General features: G+C 38.1%; 1 protein-coding gene across 1 annotated transcript in view; it reads right to left on the reverse strand.

The window, feature by feature from the left end:
• LOC123256101 (signal-regulatory protein beta-1-like) overlaps window positions 1-25342 on the reverse strand; it is a 38618-nt gene that overhangs the window by 6491 nt on the left and 6785 nt on the right. Inside the window, exons 3-5 of the mRNA XM_044684793.1 lie at window positions 12378-12386; window positions 11015-11023; window positions 81-128 (exon numbers count right to left, since the gene is read on the reverse strand). Coding sequence (XP_044540728.1) covers window positions 81-128; window positions 11015-11023; window positions 12378-12386 — 66 coding nt within the window. The remainder of the gene's footprint in view (window positions 1-80; window positions 129-11014; window positions 11024-12377; window positions 12387-25342) is intronic.

The raw sequence follows: 25342 nt of genomic DNA on the forward strand, positions 1-25342 counted from the left end.
TAGGAATCCCAAAGGAGGAGAATTCCCTGCCCATCTTCCCTCACCCCCACATACATGTATTTGGGAACATGGGAACTTACGTGGGAGTACAGTCACTTCTGTTCCATGACCAAAATTTTCCCATTGAGCTCACCGTGCCACACAAAAGACTCTAAAGGTCTCATCCTTAGTAAGGGTAGGTGGAACATGAGGTGGCAGGAAGTGAGTTGGAGGATAATAATAGCAGGATCTAGGAAGTGTCAGAGACACCTGTTGTCAGGCTCAGGACAATCCCCCAAGTTCATGAAATCCCAGTAAGGAGACTTCAAGAGACAATGTGACATAGCATAGACTTATAGTCAGGAGACCTGGGTTTAAAGTCTTACTCCAGCATGAACTAACTGTATGACCATGGGCAAGTTATTTAATTCTTCAGTGGCTCAGGAAACTCTAAGACTATAAGTGTCAAAGAAGTTGTTGATCTGCATAAGTCAAAAGAATAGAAAGAGAAATACACATGTTCCCTCTCTCTCCCACACCAAAAATCCTTATGGTACCTGGAATCCAGATCAGGAGATATAACCTGTAAGGTTCTCAAAGAGTGAGCCAGAGCATATTTCCTACACTTGCATAAAGACATGGATGGAATCCTTAACAAATTAGTGGGTGACAAGACTCTGAGGAGGACAGCTAATATAGTGGATGATAAAGTTAAGATCCAATAAGATTCTGATAGGCTAGAGAATTGGGTTGAAACTTATAAGATAAAATTCCATATGGATCAATATAAAATCTTATGCTTGGGTACAGAAAAAATCGACTTCACAAATAAGAGAATGGAGAAACTTTGTTAGACAGAAGTTTATCTGAAGAAATCAAGGGGTTTGAGTGGACTGAAAGCTCCTCATGAATACACTAATGATGGAACAGCCAAAAAAGCTAATGTGATTTGGGTCAGCATTAAGTGGATCGGTAATACCAAGAGAATGGAAGTGATAGTCCTTCTGAACTCTGTCCTCATCTGACTTTACCTGGAGTTTTGTGTTCAGTTCTGGATACCTCATTTTAAAATGAACATTGAGGGGGCAGCTGGGTAGCTCAGTGGATTGAGAGCCAGGCCTAGAGATGGGAGGTCCTAGGTTCAAATCTGGCCTCAGACACTTCCCAGCTGTGTGACCCTGGGCAAGTCACTTGACCCCCATTGCCTACCCTTACCACTCTTCTGCCTTGGAGTCAATACCAAGAAGGAAAGTAAGGGTTAAAATAAATAAATAAACAAACAAACAAACAAATAAATGAATGAATGAATGAATGAATGAATGAATGAATGAATGAATGAATGAATGAAGTCTATGTTTATTCAAAGTGTTACAGATAGAGTTGGAAATAGCCCAGGGTGTTTGGATGGTCCACCCAGATGGAATTGCAGCCCCCCTCAAGGGATTCAGATTGCTATACTTTATTGAGGATCTGAGGGATTCCCTCCTCCCATCCTTGGGAATTCTCCACACACCCCCCTCAGATTATTCTTCCCATGGGCATTCCAGGTAGTATTCCAGAATAAAGAGCAGGGAATGGGGTAGAGAAGAGGAGGGAGTCATGCACAGAGCTTGGAAGATTTCCCTTAATCAAAAAGATCTTCCCTTAATTGCAAAGATCCCCAATGCACCTGGGCAAAGTTCCTTCTTGTGCCTTTTCTCAGTCTTAAAAAAACTTTTATCTAAGGGGATAAAGTCATAGCATCCTTCAAGCTAATTCAGGTGCTCCCCCCTCCTTTCAGGCTTGGAATGTCAGGCAAACCCTTATCAACTGGGAAAGCACAAGTTTAAATCCATACTCTAATTGGCAATATCTGCTAACTATTAAAAAGCATAAAAATATAAAAGTACCATTTTAAAAAAGGATTTCAAAGTGTTTCTAAGATTTTAAAACACCATTTCTCATTCTTTCCTACACCACTCTTACCTCCATTTTATAGATGAGGAAATCAGTGCTGAGAGAATTTAAGTGACTTGTCCAGGGTTATACAACATAAGTATTTGGATCAGTCTTCCTTACTCCATCCTAAAAACTTTGGTTTTGTTCAGTCATTTTTTCAGTCATAACCAACTCTTCATGACCCTATTTGGGGTTCTCTTGGTAAAGATACTAGAGTGGTTCACCATTCTCTTCTCCAACTCATTTTACAGATGAGGAAACTGAGGCAAACAGGGTTTATGATTTGCCCAGAGCCACACATCATAGTAAGTGTCTGAGGTCAGATTTCAACTCATGAAAATGAGTCTTCCTGACTGCAGGACCAGCACTCTATCCACTGTGATACCCAGCTTCCCCATAAATCATCCAAGACACTGGCTAGACAGGCCCTGCCCTTTGGCAATGATTCAGTGTACTCTATTCTCTCAGTACCCTCAGATCCCCTGACTTAAAAGTCTCAATCCTGAGCATAAGCCTAAGATTACTCTCACTTGATTGACCAATTGCTTGATAACCCCAAGTAAAGGAGTTTATTTTTATCTCTAGTAAATATCCTTTTAATAGATTCAGCCCAATGCCTTAGTCCAAGGTCTTTTGATCTTCCCTCACTCCATCTAGTATATGAACTCTCTCTTCTGGTTTTGTGTCATCTGTGAATTTGAAATGCATGATATTTGTGCCTTTGTGCAAGTCACTATTAAAATTATCAATCAACAAAAGGCCCAAGCACAGATTCCTTAATGAACTATGCTAGAGAATTTCCCACCAAGCTAATACAGAACCACTAAAAATTAACAAGGACTCTTTGAGTCAGGTAATTCCAATTACATTACCATCCAGCTCATAGTTCTCCAGCTTTTTTACAAGAATAATACAAGATACCTAATTAAATGCTTTGTAGATGAACTATAACTTCTATGATCCCAATCCCTAATCTATACCTTACCAACACTGTTAGAAAACAAAATAGTTAGCTAATATTACCTATTCTTAGAATCGATACTATGTATGTATTACGTATTGGCCCCAAAACAGAAGAGCGGCTAGGCAATGGAGTTAAGTGACTTGCCCAATGTCAAATAGCTAAGAAGTCTCTGATCAATTTGATGAGGCCAGATCTCCTACCTCTAGGCTCAGTTCAACCCACTGAGCCACCTAGTTATCCCCAATGTTATGTATTCCTGGTGATTTCCTAATGGATCTCTATGTGCATCATTACCTTTTATAAGAAGAGTACATCAACTATCTTATTCTCGATTTATTCTAAAATTTCCCCAGGGATCAAAGGCAAGTTCACTGGCCTATAATTTGAGGACTCTTCTCTCTTCCCCCTTTTTTCAAAAATTGAGATAACATTTATCCATCTCAAGTTCTGAGGCACCTTTCCCAAACACCATAATCTTTCAAATATCAGTGACTGAGTACTCATATCTACCTCTTCCTTCAGTTATATTAGGATGTAGGTTGATAGTTGACACTTTTTTTCAATTTGAGAAAAAAAATTTCCTTTTAACAAGAAAGACATTTGATATGAGGCTAGGCAAAGGATAAAAAGAACATAGAATGCCACTCATTTACTCATTACCAACTAGCACCTTCAAAAGAGAGAAGTAAATTATCAGGGATTTCTCATTATCCATCCTCCCAACTTGCCTATTTCTGACAAGAGTCCCACCATTACTCCAGTCACAGAAGTTCACATTCTAGGACTCATCCTTGACACTTTTTACCTCCCATATGTAATTAGTTGCCAAATCTTGTCAATTCTATCTCCTCAACATCCTCTGTATCTATCTACTCTCTATCTACACTATGATCATTCTAATTCAAGTCCTCATCACTTCCTGGTTGATTATTTCAGTAGCCTCCTGATTGGTCTCCCTCACTCTAGCCTCTCCCCAAATAAATCCGTCATGTCTACATAGAGCTTGAATTAATCATCCTAAAACTGAGATCTGAATATGTCATTGTCTGTTCAAGAAGCTTCAGAAGCTCCCTGTTGCCATTATGATAAAATACAAACTTCTCAGTTTGACATTTAAGGTCCTTCACTATCTGGCTCCAAGTTGCCTTCCCACTGACTCCCCTGCATACACTTCCTTGCTTTCCCACCTATACCTTGTCAACATGAAATCTAAAAGAACTCCAAGTCTGTAGCAAACCTTGATAAACCTGTGATATGGATTTTATTTTTGCTTTTATATTTCTATAATTTAACTTGTATCCATTATTTTTTTATTTTTAAACCCTTAACTTCTGTGTATTGGCTCCTAGGTGGAAGAGTGGTAAGGGTAGGCAATGGGGGTCAAGTGACTTGCCCAAGGTCACACAGCTGGGAAGTGTCTGAGGCTGAATTTGAACCTAGGACCTCCTGTCTCTAGGCCTGCCTCTCAATCCACTGAGCTACCCAGCTTCCCCCTTGTATCCATTTTTAATGTTGCTTTATCTATAAGATAACCTTGGTAGAATAAGGAAATGTACATGTGTAATGGGCTTAAATATTTTTATTAAAAATAATAAGTGGTTAGAAACTAGCTAATGAGATTATTTTTTTAACCCCTTGTACTTCAGTGTATTGTCTCATAGGTGGAAGAGTGGTAAGGGTGGGCAATGGGGGTCAAGTGACTTGCCCAGGGTCACACAGCTGGGAAGTGGCTGAGGCCGGGTTTGAGCCTAGGATTTCCTGTCTCTAGGCCTGACTCTCACTCCACTGAGCTACCCAGATGCCCCTAATGAGATTATTTTTAACACTGATTTAAGCACCAGTGTCAAGTAATGTTTAAGGATTGATAACATTTTGAATCAGACCAAAAATGAGCAGCATATATTAATCCTATAGATGGGTATTTTATACTGGGAGTCAATCAATTCCTATTGGATATCAGGGCAATTTTCTTGGATAATTTCTTGTAATAAGATGTCATAGCTTTTGGGTTTTTTCTAGGTTTTCAGGTAGACCTATAATTCTCAAATTGTCTCTCCTGGACCTGTTTTCCAGGTCCGTTGTCTTCTCAATGAGATATTTCATTTTTCCTTCTATTTTGTCATTCTTTTGACTTTGCTTTATTAATTCTTGTTGTCTTATGTGGTCATTAGCTTCTACTTTCCCAATTCTAGTCTTTAAAGACTGATTTTCAGCTATGATCTTTTGATTTTCCTTTCCTATTTTGTCTAACCTGCTTTTCGTGGTTTCCAGCAAGACAATTCTGGTCTCCAATTTGTTTACTATTTCATGTGACTTCTGTGCCTCTTTTTCCAAGTGAGAGATTCTGTCTTTTAAACTGTTATTTTCCTTTTGAATTACTTGCATTTCTTTCTCCCACTTTTCTTCCCATTGTTCCTCTATCTTTCTTACTTGGTTCTGTAAGAAATAAAATGGATATATATAAAAATATCAGGGTTTTATTAAAAGCCATATTGATAATTAAAGCCATGTGCCTGATAAGAGCTCCTTCAAATGCTGCACCATACCTTCCCACCTGGCTTCTTCAGCAGGAAAGAGGAAGTACCAATTCTGTCCTGAGTCTTTATACCTTTGTTTATGTAATCACACTTCCTGCCCACCTGTATTACACAAGAGGAATCATGGGAAATGTAGTTTGTAAGAAATCTAAATGTCCACAGGAAGTTTAGATCAGAGACCTCAAGATCATTTCAAGGACTCCCAAATTTCCAATATCACAGTTCTTGAACTCCAATTTGAGTTCCTCAAGTGACCAATTTCCATTTTTTTTGGAAAGTTTGGATCTGTTTGCTTGTTTGTCACTTTCTGCTGTTGCTTCTATACTCTGCTTCTTTTCTCCATAAAAATTATCCAATGTCAGAGGCTTTCTCTGTTGTGTCTTACTTTTTTGGTATTTGTGGATTGTAGTTTTTGGGTGTTGGTGGCCATTGCTATGTTAGTTTTATCTTCCTTTTTCAACCAGAAGTCTGAGTGAGGAAGACAGACAGCACTGAGGCTATTTTTCAAGTCTCCACAGCATCTGCTGTGGGCAGCCAGTCTTTGCACTATCTCCACTCCCCACACTCCACAGGTCCCAAGTCTCACCACCAAGGCTTTGTTCTGTCCTCAGAGGTAAAACTGTGGTGTCCTCATCCAGTTCCCAAGAATTTAGAGATTGCCTCAGCCTTTGCTCTAACTCTGGCATAGTAGGTGTGGGGAGGGGAGGGGCGTGATCAGTTTGCACTTTGGTAGGTGTAATTTTACCTTCTCATAGTGTGGAAATGCCCAAACCCTGCCTACCTTCAAGACTGTACCCTACAGTAGAGCTCATTTCCTCCTCTGATTTTGATTTTTGTCCTTTTGAGATGCTTTGTTGTGATTGGTAGTAGGTAGAGTCGTGAAGTTCCTGCTATACTGCAGCCATCTTAGCCCAAAAATTAATCAAATCCTATTGGAATATGAATTTCTCTTGTTTTCTTTTGCAACCATAAAACTGTCTACACAAAGGTCTGTAAAGGAGAGGACACTGAAGCCTTACATCAGGATTCACCATCAGGACCCACTGGATTAAAGAGACTGAAAAACTTTGGGGAAATGGGATAGAGTTTTGTTTGTTAGAACTTTGCTACAGGCAGACTTCCTGCCTTTCTGGCCCGAATGTCAATATGCCTGGCATTTGGGGAATATCCCTAAATGCCATTTGCCTATATTTATGCCCCAGTGCTTTTCCATCCTTAGCAACAGGGTCAAACTCTCTTAAGCAACACCCGTTTATCCTTTTGTGTGGTCAACAGCATTAATCCTTGACCACAAGTGGGGTGTGTCAATGTGAAACCTAAGAGAACCCCAAGTCTGTAGCAGTGTGAGGTCTGAAGACCTCAAGTTTGGTCTTTGTCACGTGAGAATTTCTCCTGGAGAGAAATTCCAGATCAAAGTTTCAAATTAACAATAAGCCTTACAGTACTTTAGGTGGAGCTAGCAGATTCAATCAGCTGTTAAGTACCCTTTCTGTCTTACCAGGTTCTCCTATTATGTCAAAGTCCTTTCTCAGGTAGCCCAGCCCTTGGTTGGATCTTTCCCTTTTGTGTCCATTGTAAAGCTTCAGCCTCTCCGTGATAATTTTGTTTAGCACTCTTCAATTCTTTGTAACCATTGTAAAGCCAATCAACCATACTCTCCTGTCCTCAGTTCCCCAAGAGGTATTTAAGTTCCCCAGTTTTCATGGTTTCTGGGAGCTATCATCTCACAGGGTGATTTCTCCCAGGGATCGGTATCCAGAATAGCCAGAGCCTTCAGCTCTGTGTGGTTTTGAGCACATGATTCTGTGTAGAGGCTTAAGAATTGTAATATATCCCTCTCCTGATTAAAGACTTGATTTTTCTAACTATTTAATAGTTCTGTGTTTTTTTCCAATTTAACAGCCTCATCCCTGAAAAAGATCTTCCTTCTCTCTATACCTTTGCACAACCTGGTCCCTCATATCTAGAATGCTCTTTCTTTACCTCCTAAACTCTCTGTTCCCTTTCTTGGCTCAGCTCAAAAGAGTCCTTCTGATCTTTCCAGTTGTTAGTACCTCTCCCCACGAATTCACCATGTATTAATTTTGAGCAGCTAATATGATTAAATAAATAGAGAGCTTGTCTCAAAACCAAGAAGCTCTGGGTTTATGTCTTATTTTCTGACACATACTGTATGCCTCTGGGTAAGTCACTTAACCTCTCAGTATATCAGATAATTCTAGGACTGTAAGTGCACATTGGTAGAGGCAGTCCCAAAAAGATAGCTCGCTATAATAATGAAATCACAAAGTTATTTCTTATGTATTTTGTATTTTGCCAATCTGCAAAAATGTTACATCTCCCTAAAGTTCTTGAGGGCCAGAACAACCTAGCACAATAGGTGGAATATAGTAGGAGCTTAAATGCCTGTTGACTGATTGATTGGTTGGTTGGATTGAATGGTGTGTTTCATTTGAGTCTGCTGACTTGACTTCATCAAGGACAGCTAGATGTGTTCTTACCATGTCCTTCCTTACCTTGGATATAGAATTTGAGTTAACCATTCCTAATATGTCCTTTATATGTAAAGGTCATCGTCCTTGGCCAAAAAACTCAAGCAAAGTAAGAGTTGAGCAGTTCTTTTTTCTCTCTATTGTCAACGGTGTTCTATTCAACCTAAGCACTAATTCTATCTGTTCTTTGATCTTCCATCTTCCTCTTTACTACAACATAGCTTTTTAAAATAATGTTTTATTTTTTCCCCATGTACATATAAAAACAATTTTTGGTGTTCGTTTTCTAATATTCTGAGATTCACATTCTCTTCATCCTTCTCTCTCTTTCCCCTCCCTGAGAAAATAAGAAATTTGCTATTAGTTATACATGTGATATCACGCAAAACATATTTTGATATTCATCATATTGTTGGAGAACATACATAGAAAATAATCCAATATGACTTTGAAAAAGAACTAAACTGTTTGTTGTCCTTGGTTTTCCTCACAAGGAAGGTAAAATACAAGATACATGGGAAATTATTTTGCTTTCTTACTAAACCTATGATTTCATCATTACAGTGAGCTCTTTATGTAGGACTACGTCAATCCATGTGGACAAATCTTATTCTGAATTTTAGCATTCCTAACACTACTTTTATAGGACTGTTATATGTTCTTATATTCATTCTCTGTTACCTATTCATACTTTCATCTTCTATGTGTGAATGTGTGTATGCAGAGAGATAACTAGAGAGCATCAGAGTCAGAGAGACAGAATGAGACAGAAAGAAGAAACTGAACTTAGAGTCAGGAAGACTTGGGTTTAAATCAGGGGTGTGATACTAGATGTTTAACAACCAGATCTGGTGGGGTGGGAGAAGGGAAAATGTATCTGTCAAAAAGCATTTATTAATGAACCAGATGGGCTAAAGTGATCAAATTAAATGCTGATAGAAACATGGAAAAACAGTCCTCATTTTACATAGCTAGAGTAGCTGTGAATTGGTTCTTTTTTTTTTTAGAAAACAAGATGAAAATATACATTAAGAAGATAGAACTGGTCAAGCTTATTAACCCAGGTTAGACCCTAAGGCATCATTGAGAGAGAAAACTGTGTATGTATAAAAATATTCATGGAAGCTTTGTTTGTTATGTCAAAATAACCGGAAATGCAATGAATTGCAAAACAATGTGGAGTTTGTGGTTTTGTACATACTTTTTTATGCATTTGTATAGCTAAATATTTTTAGTGGTGGTGGTTACTAAGTATATAATAAAAAACAATTTTTAAAAAGCACTTATTACACACCCATATAAAGTTTTAGGCACTATGTTAAGCACTAGGTATACAGAGAAAGGCAAAATCAATCCCTTCTTACAAGAGCTCACAGGCCAACAACCTAATAATGCAAACAATTATGTACAAACAAAATATAGATAGGATAAATTGGAAATTTAGAGAGAAAATACTTGCATTAAGGAGATCAGGAAAAGTTTCTTATAAAAGTGGAGTTTTAGCTGGGACCTGAAGCCAGGGAAACCAGAAGATAGAGATGGGGAGTGAATGAATTCCAGGCCTGAGCAACAGTCAGCAAAAATATTTGTAATCAGGAGATGGAGTATCTTATTCAAGGAATTGCAGGAAGATCAGTGTCACTGGAGCACTGAGTATGTGCAGAGGAATGAAGTGCAGGGCTTTGAATGCCAAAGAGGGGATTTTTTATTTGACCCTGGAGACTAAATCCTTCCAAATTCTCCAGTCCTTCCTCAAATGGTATGATCTCAAAGGCTTTCCCACACTGGTTGCCCAAAGGGTTGAAAATGTAGCTTTGGATTAGATGATGGATAGTGTCTTAAACTGAATTTTATTTTGAAGCAATGGGAAGCCACTAGAAGATTCTGAACAAGGGAATGATAGACAGATGGGATGTCTAAGAAGAGTTGTTGCTGGCAGAAATACAAGGTAAATTGAGCTCATGGAGGCATGTACTGAGGTTGTGATATGGAAATGAGTGGAAATGAGGTGATGATTATAAGGGGTATTTGTAAGGAAAAATTCGAAGAACTCAGTGCCTGGAACCTAAATTTTTCCCTGTACCAATGAATAAATATGAATATTCTGTATGAGAATACTTTTTTCACCCATGGCAGCCTCTGCTGATCCTATTTAGTCCCAAGACTCCTCTTCTAAATCAGTTTTTGTAGTACGATTCCTTAGGAGTGCACTACTGTGTAGCCTGTACCTTCCACTATGATAGAAAGTCCCACAAAAACTCTGCCCCTCCCAGCCCCTTCTGCTCTCTCTTTTCTCTCCCACACAGCCCTGAAGCATGGGGTTTTCTGATCCTTTGATATAAGGTCTTTAGGGGAATGGATAAGGCACTGTTCCCTAGGACTCAGAGTGGGTACTTGTGCCCCACAGTTAAGATCAGATGCACTGGCCTCCAGGGACCCTAACTCTCTTTAAGAAAAAAACTTACTTTGTTCTCTAGCCATACTGAGAGATTTTCCTTGAGTTCAGGGGGAGAGTCCAAAATGCATGCCAACTGAGTCATATTTATAGAAATATGAGTCATTATTCAACTGATAAGTGGTTAAAAGATATATGTACAAGCAGTTTTCATATGAAGAAATAAAAGCAATGTATACCCATATGAAAAAAATGCTCTAAATAATTCTTGACTAGAGAAATACAAATCAAAACAATTCTGAGATACCACATCGTATCTTTTAGATTTGTCAATATGACAGAAAAAAATAATAAATATTGGAGGGATTGTGGGAAAATTGGGACACTAACTCACTGTTGGTGGAATTGTGATCTGATCCAACCATTCTGGAAAGCAATTTTTAACTTTGCCCAAAGGGCTCTAAAACTGTGCATACCCTTTAATCCAGAAATACCACTACTATGTTTGCATCTCAGAGATTTTTTTCAAAAAAAGGGGAAAGGATCTATTTATAACAAAATACTTATTTCAGCTTTTTGTGGTAGCAAATAATTGGAAATTGAAGGGTTGTTCATCAATTGAGGAATGGCTGAACAAGTATTGGTATATGATTGTAATGGAATATTATTGCATTATAAGAAATGATGAGCAGGATGATTTGGGGAAAACCTGAGAAGACTTACAGGAACTAATGCAAAGTTAAATGAGCAAGAGCAGAAGAACATCATACATAGTAACAGCCATTTTTTGTGGAACAGCGGGGAATGAGCTAGGTATTCTCAGCAATTCAGTGATCCAAGACAATCTCAGATACAATATTCTTCATGCCGTCCACCTCCAGAGAAAGAACTGGTGGAGCCTGAATGCAGACCAAAACATACTATATTTCACTTTCTTTCTTCTTTGTTTCAGGTCTTTTTCACAAAATGACTAGCATGAGAAAATGTTTTACCTGATTACACATGTAAAATCTATATCAGATTGCTTACCATGTCAGAAAGGGAAGAAAAATGGAAGGGAAGGAGAGAATTTGGAACATAAAATTTTTTGAGTGAATGTTAAAAATTATTTTTAAATGTATTTGGAGTAAGTAAAGAGGAATAGAATGCACAAAAATAAATAAATAGCTGTTGGACACTTCCTGGCAATGTGACCCTGGGCAAGTCACTTAAACCCCATTCCTAGCTCTTAGTGCTCTTCTAACTTGGAAACCAATATTGATCCCAAGATAGAAGGTAAAGGTTTAAATAAATAAATGTATTTGGGGGAAAATATTTTGAAGAGGCCAATTTGTGATATAATTATAAAATATTATGAATAAATAATTTTATGTTTTAAACTCTAGGCTGAACTAAGAATCTTGGCCAAGGTGGTGATGGTGGAGAGGGTGCATCTAAATATAGGGGAGCTTCTTGAGCAATAGCATATATATCATCAACCCCTTACAGGGAAAGGGTATATAACCCCCTCTAGTTAGGAACTATGCTGCAAGTACAGTAACTTAACCACCATCACTCTCTAAATTTCCTTCAAATCTTAAAGCTCTAATCTCCACATTTTCTGTTGTCTCAGTTCCTGCAGCTAAAGTCTTGCACTTAACCAGAAGCATGCTTAAAAATCTGTACCTTCAAGAAGATAAAAGAAAAAGAAAAAGGACTCACATTTACACAAATATTTATAGCAGTTCTTTTTGTGTGTAGCAAAGAATTGGAACCTGAAAAGATGCTCATCAATTGGGGAATGGCTGGACAAGTTATGGTATGTAAATATAATAGAATACAATTGTGCTATTTAAAAAATGATGAAAGGAATGGTTTCAGAAAAACCTAGAAAGACTTACATGAGCTGATGCAAAATGAAGTAAGTAGAACCAGGAAAACTGTACACAATGATTCCAATATTTTTTTTAATCCTTAACTTCTATGTATTGGCTTATAGGTGGAAGAGTGGTAAGGGTGGGCAATGGGGGTCAAGTGATTTGCCCAGGGTCACACAGCTGGGAAGTGTCTGAGGCTGGATTTGAACCTAGGACCTCCAGTCTCTAGGCCTAACTCTCAATCCACTGAGCTACCCAGCTGCCACTGAATGATAGCAATATTGTAAAGATAATCAAGTATGAAAGACAGTAACTGAACAATACAATAATCCATCACAACATATGATGAAAAATGCTATTTATCTCCACAGATAGAAAACTGATGGACTTAGATTGTAGACTGAAACATATTATTTTCTTTATTTTTCTTGCTTCTCCCCCTTCTTTCCCAGAATATAGCTAACACAAAAATGTTTTCTCTGTTTTCATACATATGAGTATTACATCTCTTGCTTTCTCAGTGAGAGAAGAGAGGATGGACAGAGGAGAGCAAGTGAAACAGAAAATAAATTAATTGATTTTAAAAAGCTATTTCTCCATCCACAGAACTTAGATATTTAACATCATGTATTCATATAATCATTGGATATACTAAAATGAAAAGAAATACCCCCTCATATATCAAGCTATCCACCTCTAGCTATCTCCTACACCTCTCCCACTTATTCTCTCAGATTTTCAGGGGCACAAAGAGGAATTCCCAAATTGCCTAGACCTCTAACTCAGAAAAAGGAGTAAGGAAAAGGGGGTGAAGGGGTGAGTTGATGGTACCTCACCTCAGAATCAGAGGAAAGCAGGAGAAAGAGCAATAGGACAAATCAGTTTCTCCTTCCAGCTTACTAGGTTAAGAGGATTCTCAAGGTCTCTTGACATAGAATCCTCTCTTATCATAGCTCTATCTCCATCTCTGCTCTAGGGTCTGGGCTGCTTTTGCTTTTGCTTCAGCAGCTTTATTCAAATGTCACTCAAGTTTTGGATCACACCAGCAATGCCTCAACCATAGTCATAGTCATTTTGGTCAACCTCAAGGGAAGCCTAAAAAAAAATCTAAATCCAATGACCACAGTGACCTGTCACCCACAGCAGAAGCAAAAAGAGCAAAGCTCAAACCTGGAGGCAATAGTATCTGTCTTGAGTTACTTCTTGCCCCATAATCCTACATTTTCTCTGTCCTCCCTTCTTTAAGCATGAAACGAACATGTATTAAGCACTAACTGAGTAATAGGAATCTAGCTAATGAATACACATACTAGTAAAAAGAAAATTTCTTCCCTCAAGGAACTTACATTCTAATAGAGGAATATAATAATCAAAAGGGAGCTAAAAAGTGCTTGAAGGGAAAGAGCTATCTATGGGAGAAGGATGTATTGAAAATCAGAAACAGAGCCAAAAGGGGAATAAAGGTTGATTGGGTTAGGCCCACCCCAAAATAGAATCCCTTGGAGGAACTCAACAAATAGAAAAAGGGGACTTATATAATGGAGGGATGATAATGAGAAGATCCCTGGGAAAGTTGAATATTCCAGGATAAGAAGGCCCTAAGCATCAAGGGGAGTATCAGCGTGATATAGCAACTGAGGCATAATAACAAAGTTATCAAGTGAATTAGAATAATCTCACTTCTGAGTACCTCAGAAATTCTTTTCCTTCTGTGGGAACTTATAGGGTCCTTGGGTCCCCATAGATACTAAAAAGCAACCCAGAAATGGCTTCATACACTCACCAAAATTTATAAAGAACTTTTTATGAACCAGTGCTTTGTACTACAGACACAAATATTAAATAAGACATGTTCTCTGCATTCAAAGAATTTTCAGTCTAGTATGAAGCACACATGATGATAAATACAACCCAAACTAAATTATAAGGGGCCTAAGCTCTCAACAAAAGTTCTACTTTGACAGCTCATTCTGGATTATAATTAACCTAGAGTTAAGTGGTCTTTTTGTTCTGATTTAAAGGCTTGGTAGGAATCTACAGGCAAATAGAGTAAGGAAAGACATTCCAGGCATGAAAAGTCAAAAAAGTTGTGAGGACAAAATGAACTTGAAGTTGAGGGGTGTTGGGGATGGTGGTAACAAAAGACTTGCAACTTTTGGTTGGAGCATGGAGATCATGCAAGGGAGTCATGACAAATCAGTTTGTCAGTTCAACATTTTATCTACTAAAACATTTTATGTTCTAAAAAATAGTAGGTAGAGAGAGAAAAAATGCCCCAAGACTGAGCCATGGGAGATACCTATAGTTAGTAGGCATGAATCAGATGAAGATGCAGAAAAGGAGACTGATGAATAGCCAGACAGGTAAAAGGAGAGCCAGGAGAGAGCAGTGTCATTAAAACCTAGAGCAGAGAGAGTATCAAAGAGAAAAGAGTGATTGATAGTGTCGAAGACTGAAGAGAGGTCAAGAAGGATGAGGAGAGAGAAAAAGCCATTAGTTTGGGAAATTAAAAGATTATTGGCAATGTAGTCAAAATCAGAAGGGAAACAACAAATTGGGAAAAAATCTTTATAACAAAAAACTCTGACAGAGGACTAATTACTCAAATATACAAGGAGTTAAATCAATTGTATAAAAAATCTAGCCATTCCCCAATTGAAAACTGGGCAAGAGACACGAATAGGCAATTTTCGGGTAAAGAAATCAAAAGTATCAATAAGCACATGAGAAAGTGTTCCAAATCTCTAATAATTAGAGAAATGCAAATCAAAACAACTCTGAGGTACAACCTCACACCTAGCAGATTGGCTAAAATGAAAGAAGGGGAGAGTAATGAATGCTGGAGGGGATGTGGCAAAATTGGGACATTAATGCATTGCTGGTGGAGCTGTGAACTGATCCAGCCATTCTGGCTGGCAATTTGGAACCATGCTCAAAGGGCTATAAAAGAATGCCTGCCCTTTGACCCAGCCATACCATTGCTGGGTGTGTACCCCAAAGAGATCATAGATAAACAGACTTGTACGAAAATATTTATAGCTGCGCTTTTTGTGGTGGCAACAAATTTGAAAAGGAGGGTATGTCCTTCAATTGGGGAATGGCTGAACAAACTGTGGTATATGCGGGTGATGGAATACTATTGTGCCAAAAGGAATAATAAACTGGAGGAGTTCCAGGCGAACTGGAGAGACCTCCAGGAAGTGATGCAGAGCAAAAGGAGCAGAGCCAGAAGAACATTGTACACAGAGACTGATATACTGTGGTAAAATTGAATGTAATGGACCTCTGTACCAGCACCAATACAATGACCCAGGACAATTCTGAGGGATTTATGGTAAAGATGCTACCCACATTCAGAGGAAGGACTGCAGGAGAGGAAACATATAAGAAAAACAACTGCTTGAACGCAAGGGTCGGGGTGGACGTGATTGAGGGTGTGGACTCGAAGCTACCACACCAATGCAACTACCAACAATTTGGAAATAGGTCTTGAACAAGGACACATGTTACAACCAGTGAAAATATGCATCGGCTATGGGTGGGGGGAGAACAGGGGGTGAAGAGGAAAGTAGGGGCATGAAGCATGTAACCATGTTAAAAATGAATATTAATAAATGTTTAAAAAGAAAAAGTAAAGGAAATAAAAAAAAGATTATTGGTCAGGCCTAGAGACAGGCGGTCCTATGTTCAAATCTGGCTTCAGACACTTCCCAGCTGTGTGACCCTGGGCAAGTCACTTGACCCCCATTGCCCACCCTTACCACTCTTCCACCTATGAGCCAATGCACAGAAGCTAAGGGTTTTAAAAAAAAAAGATTATTGGTAACTTTGGAGAAAATAGTTTCATTTGAAAGATGAGATCAGAAGCCAGGCTCCAAAGAGGTAAGAAGCTACTGAGAGAAGAGGAAGTAGAAAGACTAATTCTAAATGGTCTCAAAAGAGGAAGAGAAAGACAGGACAATAGCTATTAGGCATGAGCAGATAAAGTGAGATTTTTTAAAGATGGGTAAGACATAGGCATATCTGTAAGCAGTAGAAAAGCACGAAGCTGCGTCTCAGTTGAGAGGGTAGTAGAGGGGAAGTTATGAAAAATTTAAAGAGGGGATGGAAAAGTTCAGAAAAACTACTGAGATGAGTGAGATGGTGAATCAATTAGAAAAGTGGAAAAGCACTGCTTTGCAACAGTGAGGATTCAATTAAGATAATGTAGAATAAATTTGTAGTGGACCTGGTCACAAACAAAGATTTTAAAGCAGAAGAGTGACATGAGCAATTACTTCTATAAATAGGAAATTTATTTTAACATTAAAGAGTGGATAAGAGAAAGAGAGAGTGACAGGGGAAGATTCATTTAGAGATTATTGAATATTTTACAATGATCAACTAAGAATGACAACTATTATCAGCAATGCAAGGATCTAAGACAAATCCAAGGGACTCATAATGGAAAATGTTATCCACATCATATAAGGAACTGGTGAAGTCTGAATATATATCAAAGCATATCATTTTTCACTTTATTTCCTTCATTAGTCTTTTTCTCACATATACAATTTATCTTCTTTCCCAATATGATGAATATGGAAATATGTATTACATGATGCTGTATATAATACTTCTCAGATTACTTGTCATCTTGGGGAAAGAAATGGGAAGGGAGGGAAAGAATTTAGATCACAAAATGTCAGAAAATTAATATTAAAAATTGTTTATTCATGAATTGGGAAAAATACAAAAAAATATTTCTGGAGGAAAAAAGAGGCTATTATAATTATCAAGATGGAAGGTCATGAAAATCTTATGCTGATATGATGGCTATGGGAATAGAGAGGAGGGGGGAAATTTAAGAGAGGTTATATGGGACAGGGTCTGGTAACTAATTAGTTAGAAGTGATGAAAGAGAACCAAGAGTCAAAGACTACCCTTAGACTTTTCACATGAGATTCAGCATGAATGGTGGTGTGATGGATAGAAGAAGTGAAATCAGAAAGAAGAATGGGTTTGGGGGATAGGTAATTAGCCCTCTTGTAAATACGAGACAGTTTATAAAAAATTTTTATTTTACCAATTACAGGTAATAACAATTTTCCACATAAGTTTTCTGAAGTTATATAGATCAAATTGTCTCCTCTCTTCCTCCCCCCTCTCAGAGATGGAAAGCAATTTGATCTCAGCTATACATGTACCATCACGTAAAACATATTTCCATGTTGTTCAATACAAGACAGTTCAGCTGAACAATGGTGTATAATGAGGAGTGAAATATACATAGAAGAGGAGGCAAGACTAGCTGTTTTTAGACATTTTTAAGAAGTCCACGTGGGTGTTTATGAGTGGATGGTGGGGATGAAAATAAAGAGGAGAGGGTGGTTGTGAGAGTACAAAGGGAGAACTGACCATTCTGTGATTAAAAAGAAATCCCATCAACGACTCTACCAATAAATGGTCCTCCAGCCTCCATTTGAAAATGTCAGTGACGGTGAACCCCTCATCCAAAGCAGATCATTGTGATTTGGGTTGTCACACAGACAGGTTGGTATACAGATGTTGACAAGAGCCATAAGGTTATAGGCAGAACCTCTGCACCAAGCCAATCAGTATAGCACAGTGGACTAAGGACTTTCCCTTCTTTGAAGTCTGTGTAGAATCAAGCAAAAGTAATTTGAAGTTACTCCAGGGTGTTTAGCATTACCTTTAGTATCCCATTTGCATTGTGGTTTGCTCCCGCTGAGAAGACAAACAGAATGAGTCATAGGTAAAGCCCTGCACACCAAGTTGAACTATGGGTAAAGTGGCATCAATTCCTTGGGGACCACAGGGCAACAACCACCCAAACAAATCACCTCTTTCTTAGTAACTAATCAAGATAAAAAACATTCCTGAAAACCTCTCAGGGATTTTCTATCACCAGGCCACTCCATCACCAAGGCCATTCCACCACCTTCCTCCCTCTCTCAATAAAGCTTGTTTCTTAACCATACAGATTGCCTGAGTCATTAATTCTTTCAACAAGACGATAATTTCACTGCCCAAATGAATTGCACTTTTGCATAATTCAGATTAGTCAGAAATTATTCCCTTCTTGGAGTCAAAATCTGCCCTCTCCCCAAAACTTCTGCACCATTGCTTTTTTTTAACCCTTACCTTCTGTCTTGGTATCAATTCTAAGACATAATAGTGGCAAAGCTCTAGGCAATCAGAGGTAAGCAACTTGCCCAAGATTGCACAGCTAGGAAGTATCTGAGGCCAGATTTGAACCCTGGTCCTCCCAATTCCAGGCCTAGTACTCTAACTACTATACTATGTATACTAGCTGCCACTGTCTCCTTGTTCTTAATTCCATCTCCAAAGTCAAACAGGAGTCTAATTTTTTTTTCAAAATGGCAGCCCTTTAAAAGCCTGGAGAGTTTTTGTCCCCTCAGTTGATCAAGACCAGCTGTGGCTTATTAGGAAGGATTTGTTTACTTGGAGGAACCGAGCTAAGAATATGCATTAACTCCCCATGATTATAACTGACATTGTCCACCAAATCTCCCCAACATTTACTCAAGGCTCCCATTCCCAGGCTGCAACATCATCCCTTCTAGTCTAGCCCAGACACCCTGGGGCTAGAGATGATAAGTGTTAGGTCAAGAAGCCCTCACCAAACTTGTGATCCAGGACAAAGGGCCAGAAATTGCTCAAGGGGTATTCAAGTGAGAATGAAATATGGTGGCATACACACACACACACACACACACACACACACACACACACACACACGCATCACACACATATAGCTTCCAATAGGCTAGCTAGTTTTTGCCCCACATGTACCTAAGGCCATGTTACTGTGGCTTCCACTGAAATAAACACAGTGAGAAATAGCCCACTCTAAACCCCAGCAGTGTCAGGGGGAAGTACTCCTAGAAGTTTAATAGGCACCTGCAGAAGCAGTTACTGAATACATGCAGGTCTCTACAGGGGAAGATCAGGCTAAAGAGAGAATATACTGTTTTTTGGAAATCATGTAGAATCCTTTACAAGGGATGAGCAGATCTCTAGAGAGGATGCATAAGCCCAATAGAGAATTTATCTATTATTTCAGGTGATACAAGGCCCCTTAAAATGGATGCGAGGTCCCTATAAAGAATGCTTGGATCCATACAGAACCCTAAGAAAATATACAAGGAGGCCCCTTTGGGGAAAATATAAGGCCCAAACCGAAGATTATTATTTCAAAGGATGCATAGACCCAGCAAATAATTTGCTTGTTAGCTCCATGGCCAAAGTAAATGAAGCTACAATTCTCTAAAGAATTTTAAGCTAGTAACAATGATATGAAAAAAGGTTTGAAAGCACTATTAAAAATAGAAAAGTAACATTCAGGGGATCTGGGTTAAGATGGCGGCAGAGTAAAAAGCAGCTGCTTGACTTCTCCTAGCCCACGCATATAGGACTCCTCAAGAAGACATAAAAACAAATCCAGAGGAAAGAAGGGACCCCACAACAGGGTGCAGCATTGGAGGTACGTGGAAACGGGGCATTTCCATGCTATAAAGGGGTGAAACTGCTCCCATGAAAACACAAGCGGAGCAACCCCCTCCCCCACCCCACACCACCTACAACACCAAAGCCAGTGCACGGGAGTCGGATCAGGTTTGGGGCACCCATTGCATCATTGGCAGCTCACCAGGGCTTGTTCCTGGGAGCAGCAAGACTTGGGACCGCCCCCCAGGAGGCTGAGGAATTCGCAGTCTCTGAGCCCAGACCCTGAGCCCAGGTGCAGGCAAAGGGGCTGACACAGGCATGGGATGAGGCACGGATTAAAGTGGGGACTGGGGCGCCATCGAAGGGGCTGATTCTGAGTACAGGAGTGGACCTTGAGTGGGGACCCAGTGCAGAAAGGTGCTTGACTGAGGAAGCAGCTCCCTGAGACTATTAAAGGAGCTTCAGGCAGAAGAACAAGCAAGGAAACCACCAGGAGGCTTGTCCCAGAACAACTAGACCTGAGATCTCAGTAATCTCTAAAGAGCCGCAAACAGATCCTGGGGGCAAGCATAAAGCTGAGAGGGAACTCAGCTTACAATGGCAAGCCATCAGGAAAACCAGAAGAGAAAGATGAAGAAGAAAAAACCTTTAACACTTGACAACTTTTACACAGAAAAAATCCAGACAACAGAGGAAACAGTAGAGGAAAACAAACAATCCAAACCTTCCCAAAACAATGAAAATGGGTCACAAGGTCTTGAAGAGTTCAGATCTGAGATCATGAGAAAGATGGAAGAGATATGGCAAGAAAATAAAAGTTTTAAAAGGCAGAATTTCACAATTGGAAAGTGAGGCAAATAAATCAAAGACCAGAAATGACCAGATTGAAAAGGAAAAGCAAAAGATTGTAGCTGAAAACCAGTCTCTAAAGGCTAGACTTGGGCAATTAGAAAAAGATGCCACCAAATCAAAAGAATTAATAAGCAAATTGGAGACCAAAATCAAACAGCTGGAAAACAGGCCAGACCAAACTGAAAAGGAAAATCAAAAGCTTGTAGCAGAAAACCAGTCTCTAAAGACAAGAATTGGGCAAGTAGAAGCCAATGATCTATCAAGACAGCAAGAACAAATAAAACAAAGTCAAAAGACAAATAAAATAGAAGGAAACATGAAATATCTCAATGAAAAACTGATAGATCAAGAAACCCGGTCTAGAAGAGACAATCTGAAAATCATTGGTCTTCCTGAAAAACCAGAAATTAATAGAAATTTGGACTCCATACTAAAAGAAATTATTCAGCAAAATTGCCCTGAAGTTCTACACCGAGAGGGCAATATAGACATTGAAAGGATCCATACATCACCCTCTACACTAGACCCAGAAAGGGCAACCCCCAGGAATATAATAGCCAAATTCAAGAGCTTCCAGCTAAAAGAAAAAATTTTACAAGAAACCAGAAAGAGACAATTCAGATATCAAGGAGCACCAATCAGGATCACACAGGATCTGGCAGCCTCCACACTAAAAGACCACAAGGCTTGGAATATGATATTCAGAAAGGCAAGAGAACTGGGTTTACAACCAAGGATCACGTACCCATCAAAACTGACTATATTCTTCCAGGGGAAAGTTTGGGCATTCAACAAGACAGAAAATTTCCAAGCATTTGCACAGAAAAGACGAGGACTAAATGGAAAGTTCAATATCCAACCACAAAAATCAAGAGAAACATGAAAAGGTAAATAAGAAACAGAAGGGAAAGTAAGAAAACTCATATTTTTAAATTTGCCTCTTTAAGGGCTTCAATAAGATCTAATTATTGGTACTCCTATGAGGGGAAATGTTATGTATAATTCTCTGTAGTGAACTCTGTTCACCATTATAGCATTCACTATTATAATAATTAGGAGAATTATTCATAGGGAGAGGTTGGAATACTAAATGGTCTAAGATAAAATGGGTGGGAAGGAAAGAGGGGGATGAATAGTAGAGGACACCAAGAGAATCGTGAAGGAATAAGAAAAATAGGATATTCTATTACACACAGGGAGGGCATGGGAAGGAGAAGGGATGAATACTATTATAAGAAGGAGAGGAAGAGAGCATTAAGAGGTAATATTTACACCTTACTCTCAGTGTAATTAACCCTGAGAGGGAAGAATAGTTATATCCATTGGGATATAAAACTCAATCTAACCCTACTGAGAAAGTCAGAAGGGATAAACCAAAGGGAGCAGGGGAGTGGGGAGGTCAAAAAAAGGAGGGGAGAAGAAGGGGGAGGGAATTCATTAGGCCTTTAAAAATAAAAAGAGGGGAATAATAAGGTAGGGGGTAGAAAGGGAAGTTAATCAAGGGAGGGGATAAGGGATACCAGCTTAAAGCAAACCACTGGTTTAAAAGGAAATAGTTTAAGAAAAAGGGGTAGGAATAGGGGAGGATACGAAAATGTCAGCAAATGCACAACTAATAATTATAACTCTGAATGTGAATGGGATGAACTTGTTCATGAAACGGAAGCAAATAGCAGAGTGGATTAGAAACAAAAATCCTACCATATGTTGTCTACAAGAAATATATATATGAGGCTGGTGGACATACACAAGTTTAAGGTTCAGGGTTTGAGCAAAATCTTTTGGGCGTCAAATGAGAAAAAGAAGTCAGGAGTGGCCATCATGATTTCTGACAAAGCCAAAGTAAAAATAGATATGTTTAAAAAAGACAGGGAAGGTCATTACATCCTGATTAAAGGCGGTATAAACAATGAAGAAATAACACTGCTCAATATGTATGCACCAAGTGGCATAGCATCCAAATTCATAAAGGAGAAACTGGCAGAGCTCAAGAAGGAAATAGATAGTAAAACCATACTAGTGGGAAATCTAAATATTCCTCTTTCAGATCTAGATAAATCAAACCAAAAAACAAATAAGAAAGAGGTAAGAGAGGTGAATGAAGTCCTAGAAAAATTAGATTTAATTGATATGTGGAGAAAATAAATAGGGACAAAAAGGAATACACCTTCTTTTCAGCTGCACATGGTACATTCACAAAGAGTGACCATGTAATAGGGCATAGAAACATTGCAAACAAATGCAAAAGAGCAGAAATAATACATGTAACTTTCTCAGATCATAATGCAATAAAAATAATAATTAGTAAGGGCACCTGGACAGGCAAATCAAAAACTAATTGGAAATTAAATAATATGATTCTCTAAAACCAATTAGTCAAAGAAGAAACCAAAGAAACAATCAACAATTTCATTGAAGAGAATGAAAATGATGAGACATCCTACCAAACTCTGTGGGATGCAGCCAAGGCAGTACTCAGGGGAAATTTATATCCTTGAGTGCATATATTAACAAACTAGGGAGGGCAGAGATTAATGAATTGGGCATGCAATTTAAAAAACTAGAAAGCGAGCAAATTAAAAATCCCCAGATGAAAAATAATTAGAAATACTAAAAATCAAGGGAGAAATTAATAAAATTGAAAGTGAACTATTGAATTAATAGATAAGACTAGAAGCTGGTATTTTGAAAAAACAGATAAAATAGACAAAGTACTGGTCAATCTAATTAAAAAAAGGAAAGAAGAAAACCAAATTGATAGTATCAAAGATGAAAAGGGAGACCTCACCTCTAATGAAGGGGAAATTAAGGCAATCATTAAAAACTATTTTGCCCAATTATATGGCAATAAATATAACAATCTAGGAGATATGGATGAATATTTACAAAAATATAAACTGCTTAGATTAACAGCAGAAGAAATAGAATACCTAAATAATCCCATATCAGAAAAAAAAAATTGAACAAGCCATCAAAGAACTCCCTAAGAAAAAATCGCCAGGGCCTGATGGATTCACAAGTGAATTCTATCAGACATTCAAAGAGCAACTAATCCCAATACTATACAAATTATTTGATATAATAAGCAAAGAAGGAGTCCTACCAAATTCCTTTTATGGCACAAATATTGTACTGATTCCAAAGCCAGGTAGATCAAAAACAGAGAAAGAAAACTATAGACCAATCTCCCTAATGAACATAGATGCAAAAATCTTAAATAGAATACTAGCAAAGAGACTCCAGCAAGTAATCAAGAAGATCATCCACCATGATCAGGTGGGATTTATACCAGGAATGCAAGGATGGTTCAACATTAGGAAAACCATCCACATAATTGATCATATCAACAATCTAACAAACAAAAATCACATGATTATCTCAATAGAAGCTGAAAAAGCCTTTGACAAAATACAGCATCCATTCCTATTGAAAACACTGAAAAGTATAGGAATAGAAGGACTTTCCCTAAAAATAATAAACAGTATATACCTAAAACCATCAACAAGCATCATATGCAATGGGGATAAATTAGAAGCCTTCCCAATAAGATCAGGAGTGAAATAAGGATGTCCATTATCACCTCTATTATTTAACATAGTACTAGAAACACTAGCAGTAGCATTTAGAGAAGAAAAAGAAATCAAAGGTATCAAAATAGGCAAGGAGGAGACTAAGCTATCACTCTTTGCAGATGATATGATGGTCTACTTAAAAAATCCTAGAGAATCAACTAAGAAGCTTGTAGAAATAATCAACAACTTTAGCAAAGTTGCAGGATACAAAATAAATGTACATAAATCATCAGCATTTATATATATGTCCAACACATCATAGCAGCAAGAGGCAGAAAGAGAAACACCATTTAAAAACACCCTAGGCAATATAAAATACTTAGGAATCTATCTACCAAAACAAACACAGCAATTATATGAAAACAATTACAAAACACTTTCTAAACAATTAAAACTAGATCTAAACAATTGGAAACACATTGATTGCTCATGGGTAGGACAAGTTAACATAATAAAAATGGCCATTCTATCCAAATTAATTTACCTATTTAGCACCATACCTATAAAACTACCAAAAAAAACTTCTTTACTGAATTAGGAAAAACTATAACAAAGTTCATTTGGAATAATAAAAGATCAAGAATATCAAGGGAAATAATGGGAAAAAAACGTGAAGGAAGGGGGCCTAGCAGTGCCAGATATTAAACTATACTATAAAGCAGCAGTCATCAAAACAATATGGTACTGGCTAAGAGACAGAAGGGAGGATCAGTGGAATAGACTTGGGGTAAATGACATCAGCAAGACAGTGTATGATAAACCCAAAGAGCCCAACTTTTGGGACATAAATCCACTATTTGACCAAAAATGCTGGGAAATTTGGAAAACAATATGGGAGAGATTAGGTTTAGATCAACATCTCACACCCTACACCAAGATAAATTCAGAATGGATGAATGACTTGACTATGAAGAGGGAAACTATAAATAAGTTAAGTGAACATCGAGTAGTTTACTTGTCAGATCTCTGGGAAAGGAAAGATTTTAAAACCAAGCAAGAGTTAGAGAAAATTACAAAATGTAAATTAAATGGTTTTGATTATATTAAACTAAAAAGCTTTTGTGCAAACAAAAACAATGCAGCCAAAGTCAGAAGGGAAACAACAAATTGGGAAAAAAATCTTTATAACAAAAAACTCTGACAGTGGTCTAATTACTCAAATATACAAGGGGTTAAATCAATTGTATAAAAAATCAAGCCATTCCCCAATTGATAAATGGGCAAGAGACATGAATAGGCAATTTTCAGGTAAAGAAATCAAAAGTATCAATAAGCACATGAGAAAGT

The sequence above is a fragment of the Gracilinanus agilis genome, chromosome 1 (assembly GCF_016433145.1).
Source record: "Gracilinanus agilis isolate LMUSP501 chromosome 1, AgileGrace, whole genome shotgun sequence".
NCBI lineage: Eukaryota > Metazoa > Chordata > Mammalia > Didelphimorphia > Didelphidae > Gracilinanus > Gracilinanus agilis.